Source organism: Ptiloglossa arizonensis, chromosome 8, assembly GCF_051014685.1.
Source record: "Ptiloglossa arizonensis isolate GNS036 chromosome 8, iyPtiAriz1_principal, whole genome shotgun sequence".
Classification (NCBI taxonomy): Eukaryota; Metazoa; Arthropoda; class Insecta; order Hymenoptera; family Colletidae; genus Ptiloglossa; species Ptiloglossa arizonensis.
In genome coordinates, this window is record NC_135055.1 from 22469605 (window position 1) to 22475604 (window position 6000).

At 47.7% G+C, this 6000-nt stretch overlaps 1 protein-coding gene across 1 annotated transcript in view; it reads right to left on the reverse strand.

Moving 5' to 3' along the window:
• LOC143150250 (UDP-glycosyltransferase UGT5) overlaps window positions 1-4346 on the reverse strand; it is a 30201-nt gene extending 25855 nt beyond the window's left edge. Inside the window, exon 1 of the mRNA XM_076318393.1 lies at window positions 2577-4346. Coding sequence (XP_076174508.1) covers window positions 2577-3678 — 1102 coding nt within the window. The 5' untranslated portion in view covers window positions 3679-4346. The remainder of the gene's footprint in view (window positions 1-2576) is intronic.
• Between the last annotated feature and the right edge of the window lie 1654 nt (window positions 4347-6000).

A 6000-nucleotide genomic window follows, 5' to 3' on the forward strand; every position in this document is an offset into this window, starting at 1 on the left:
ACGCACACACACGCAGCACACGGCACACACCAATGTCCCCCGTGAGAGGATCTCTCTCATAAAAACGTTCAAAGGCAATTTAATTTAAACTAGGACGACGGGGGTCGGTCGGTCGCCACAACGTTACACTATTTCTTTCTCTCCCGAAAGCCTACACACAAAACACACTACCGTAATTAACCCAAATTGGCCCGACAAAGAAATCCCCTTTTTCTTTTTTCCTCTTTCTCCCTCTCCCTTCCCCCTCCCCACGGCCCTGAACCGAATTCGAAATCTTACTGAAAAACCGAGATGCAGAGAGACCGAAACTACATTTTTGAAAACTACCGGAAAAGAAAAACGATTTCACTGAAACCGAGATTCGAACACCTCTCTCGCGGGGGGCATGCATCGAGAAGAACCTGCTTCTCGGTTTCTCGACTGCCTTAACCCACTGAGCTATTCCGATCACCGACAGATTCCGTCTTAACAAGCTTAATGTTTAATTCACTCGATCGGTCTCGCCGTGCGAACGAACTACACCGGCACGATGATTGTGCAAATCTACATCGAAGGAAGCCCGGAAGGGAAATACAATCGATGGCAAAAATCCACGCTCTGTACAGAATGTCTCGAAATTTAACATCGCCAGTACGTTCCTATAAACGTGCTCGAATAGAGAGGAAAGAATTGCCGCCAACTTCCTCGCGTAGTTTACATCAAGGCGTAAGAATAAGTCGATCGCGTAATGTGTTTAATTGTTTTGTAACATCTGGCTTCTATTGTGGCTTATATTAATCCTCTTACGATTACTACCTTTATATCGTAGAACCAACCAAATTGTACAACCGATAATTGCCAACAGATGCGACATTATTCGTAGATTGCAATGTACCGAGAAAACGTTCCTTACGTTTTCGTTGCAACTTTATAACGAAGCGTCCATTCCACGAGCGACTTTTTCCTCTTATTTTTATTCGCAGCGGCACCGATTGGTCGTTAAATCCTAGAACACCCTGTAGATCATCGCGAGTTACGTTTCGGAGAAACCCATTAACCACGCTCCGCCTTTTACGGAAATTATACATATCCGTGGTCTCGTTCGCGTATCTTTTCGTGCAATATGATGCAATAAAGACGCTATTATTGTCGTGTTTATTATCGCACGAGCGTGCATAGAACTGACTGGGATCGGCTGTATACGCGAGCCGGGAATGATTTGCGATTCATTCGTCGGGTACAAGTTCCACGAACGACATACGTATGTATGTAGATTTAAGTAATATATTGGAACATGGCTGCAAGCTTTCAATGGAGTCTGCGATGAATCAATGTTTACGTCGTTCGACGTATGTACTAATCTCGCAAACGAGCGACTCGCACGTGTCGTTGCGTAACGACCGTCGTAAAGCTTCGCCGTGTTAACGAGTGCATTAGGATGGGTCGCGTTGCGTTATTGTGTCGTCTCTTTCTTTTTCTTTCTTCTTTTTTTTTCTATTTTTCTTTTTTTTGTTTGTTTCCATTTTACACGTGGTTTCCAACCTTCCGCGGGACAACGCCAAGAGTGAAAATCAATTTACACCCGCTCCGGTTCCACTCTCGCTCCCCACTCTCGCGATATGCGTAGGGAGAAACGAAATTTAACGCGAATCGACGGAAAAACATTTTCTCGTTTACGCAATCCCTGTTATCCCGTCGAAGGTAACGAAACGGAGTGGAATTTAATAGTACGCTAAACTGGTTTCGTTGGAAAGCTCGGTCGGTGGGAAAGTTTGCTTTGTCATCGCGTAATCTCTTAAAAGAGACGATGATACGGTGGCAAAAGAAAAGCGAATAAATCGTTGGACGTTCGACGAGAAAATCGATAATCGCCGATGGAAAGATGTTCTCGTCTTTTAAGGGGGAAAGCGTGATCCGTCATAGCCATCCATCGGTGCTGCACGACCGAGATGGAACAATTAATACCGGTAGTCTGTTATAGAATTGTTGCATTATTCATAGGGAGCAACTGTTACGAACGTATTCGAGACTTTTCGTTCGACGTTTCGGTGACGATTGAAACGACGGATCTGTTACCTATTCCGCGTATCATTGAAATACAATAGTCATCGATGCGGGGTGTTCCAAGATTACGGGGATTCCCGGCGAAAGGAGGAAAATGAATCGGAGCGAACGTACGTCCGTAGGGAACGAACTATCGTGCGCAATAAGCGATATCGGGCGTTGTTGAACGTTAACGTCCAGCGACGAGAGTCGAAGGAGCTGTCTTGTTGATCTTTGATCGTATATAATTGTTCTCTTGGATGTGTCTTCTCGTCGACGCACGGCGTTACGTACGCTATCGTCGGCACGAGTCATTGCCCCCTTCGCAAAGTGTACCAGATTGATAGAGAGATGACTTTTATCAACCGTGTTGACGTGCGACGCGTCACCGTCGAACCCGTACGAATGTGTCATCGCGACGAGAAATATTCGGACAATTGTTCGGGTTCCTCCTCGCAGATCTCGACGAGTTTCCTCGTCACCGATACGTTCGATAGTGCGCGATATCGTATTCCGTTCGTTTAAAAATGATCTTTCGTCGAAACTTTACTCACTCAGTACGTCGTACTGCGGCAGCCATTTCTTAACCATAACGTTGCCGAGCTTACGGGGCAAGAGGTCCGCCTCCCACTTCCAAATCACTTTCCTGGGTATGGAGCCGAGCACGTTCAACACAGCGTTCAGTTTCTCCTCCGGGATGCTTGACATTTTGACCATCGAGCCGAGACTAAAGTACAGAACGCCTTCGTGAGCATCGTCCAGGAATCTTTGGATGTCCTTCGGCAGAGGATTCTTCGTCTTCGGCAGATGCATCCCACCGGTCTCGACGACGGTCGGTGGAAACAATTGGGCACCGTGTAACGAGTAATGCGTGTTGAGCAACGTCAACGACGAGTTCCTACTTACGTCCTTTAAATTCGGGATATCCGGACCGTAATACTTCTCCGCTATCGACTGATCCCGCCAATGGAAGATGGTGTTGTACACCGTCGTCGTCAACACTATCGTGAGCGCGTTCCAGGTTCTACCCAGAAAGTTCATCGGCCTGTCCAGACCGCTGAACAACGAAGGTATGTAGCTGGCCTCGTAGGAAATGCCCATGCGTTCGATCGTCCAATCCATCAACTGGTGAGTCGATATTTGTATAAAGGGCGCGTTCAACTTGTGAACCACGGCCATGAAACAATCGGTGTTGAAGCTCTCGGTCAACACCACGTCGAAATGCTGCCCGGAATTGGCGAACTCCATCAACCGGGGATTCTTCAAGCCGATCTCGCAGGTCACCGACGCCATCATGTTCAACATTTCCAATATCTTGGTCGCGTGGAAGGACGTCTCGTCGATCGTGTTCAGATCGATCACGTTCACGTACACGTTGAACTTCTCGTCCACCAGGCTGATGTCCTTGTAATTGGACAACGGGAGCGCGGCGATCTCTTTCTCGGACCTCGGGAAGTGCGAGATCACCGTTAAATCGTGACCGCGTTTCGCCAGTTCCAGCAGCAACGGTTTGAAAACGTAGAAGTGACTCCTACCGAGATGACCGAAAACCGCCGCGATCTTCAACTTCTGTCGGGGCTCGTTGCTCGCCGCCGAGCACAGCGCGAGCAACGCGAGCACACCGAGCACGATCCACCCGGTTCGCGACACCGGCATATCGAATGTTTCCGGGCAGTAGTAGTTGCTCGCTACCAAGAACGGTCACCGAAACTTTGACCGACGTCGATTCGTGGAACGAGTATCAACAAACCGCTCCTACGTGTCGGCTCGCTCGTCGCTGGTTCCACCGAGACTGTTACGCGCGACGAAAAGTTGGAAGTAGACGAGCTGTGCCGCTACCACTGCTTCATCCTCGAGAGGGGAAACCAAGGCCAACGATTCCATCGACAACGAAACTTTCCGGGGACAATATTCTTTCACGCGAACCACAATACGTCTCCGAAATTAAAAATCGTGACTGTTACCGATTGTCGTATCTTATCGCCGGAGAACCGCCGATAGATACCCCCGCGTAGATACTTGGCTCGAGGGAGTCTTTCGACGAAAAAAATGAAGAGAAAAAAAAGTCTGGAAGATATCGATACCGCGACGTGTACCACGAGAAATGAAAAATGACTCGAGACGAGGACTCGGATACGTATCGCGGTTAATACGCGCCTGCTCGGTTACGCAATAGTTCAGAGACGTGTTTTTAACAGCTAGCCGAGAGACGATCCGCTATTCCGGGCTCGTAACTTAAGAAGACTACCGTGGCGGCGTTCTCGATCGTATTCGCCTCGGACGTACCGAGGCACGTGCGTGACGCGAAACTTTTTACTCGCGTTATTATTATTGCGCGGGACTCGAATCAACGCAACGGTTAGCGGACAAACTTCCGGGAGATTTGCAACGGGCTCGAAACCGGGTCGAAACCAACCCCGAACTCGAGATAAAACCGATCCTGGGAGAGACACTTAACGATAAGATCGACAAACACCGAGTACCGTCGGACCGCGTTCAGTCACACGGAGTCGCTTTTGCGACGCTTAATTGCGTTTAATTAAGAGACTCGACCGCGGTACGTCTCGGTCGCGCGTGCTCGGAGCGTGCCCCGCAGACACGCGCGATACAATGGCTTATCGCGCGTCTCTCCAACGATTGTTTGCAAACGTTTGCGCGTTGTCCGACGCGATTGTCGACGACCACGCGCACCGGACTGCAAAAGACGCGGCGTGCGCCCGGTGATGCTCTCGAAACTTTACGGAATAAACGGACGAAGGTTTCCAACGCGACCGAGCGGTCGTAATTTTCGAGAAATTCGTCGAAGAAAGTTCGACGGTGTTCGATGGAAGATAACTACCAAGAGCGTCGATCAAAAACGATAAACTAGCTCGATCGACCATGTTTTCGAAATTATCTCTACGTCGGAGAAAGCAAGCTGCTCGTGTATCGTATTCGCGGTATCGGGTATTCGATACTGGTAACGTATTTTCTCGTCGCGATTAAAATGTTACGCGATAAATTCGATACTCGCGAATATTCGTCTTCGATTTATTCATCGACTCGTTTCTACGATTAACCGGGCCGTGTTACCGACGTCGACGCGTACCATTTATAGATCGAGTATTCCTAGAAAGGAACGTTGGACCGCGGCCAAACAATATCGTAACCTTGGTATCGTCCGGTACACGCTAACAAAATGTACACGATCGTCGCGGGCCAGAGAACCGAACAATTCTTTGTCGCGCCATGTGTCGTTCGCGTAGTTCGGAAACACCGAAACGATCAAGTGGAACACCGATAGCGTCATCGCTCTAATTTCGACGGAATTATCGTTCAGTTAAAAAACATTTCGAACGCAGCCGATCGTTCTTTCCGATAAAGTACCGAGAGATGTGTAACGCAACTCGGGAAATTTACATTAGTTACAATTACGATTCCAGTGGTTATTTCTTTATCCGAAGCAATAGTCACTGTCCTTCCTTTAAAGTACCAATTATATTCGTTTATTACCGTTTATTGTTCGACTAAAACTAAGCACACCGCGCAATAAATACTATGTTACGATACTAAGAACCGTTTAACCACTACCTAGCGTTATAATTGGTACGCAGCTACAGAAAGAATTCGGTTAACCGAGTTCCTCGAAAATTGTAACCTCGATAACTCACACTTTTATTGCAATACATATTTAAATAACTCGATACATATTTAACAAAATGTCGTTTGTTTTATTTTCGCGACAATTACAAAAGCCATAAAACGACGACGTTATCGATCAATTATCGCTTGTTAACGTGTTCTTTATTTTTTTTTTCCTTTCAAAAGATATTGACCACGTGTTCTCACCGAGCAAGTGCTAATCTAGCACTCTGTCACGCACGTGCTCCCGCCACCGTGGCTCGGGACGGAAAGAGGCTCGCTATCTCCACCATTCCCCACACTTTCCCTCCCGTCAACGCTACCAACTTATATCTACCTTGTTATCCACTTCTGGTT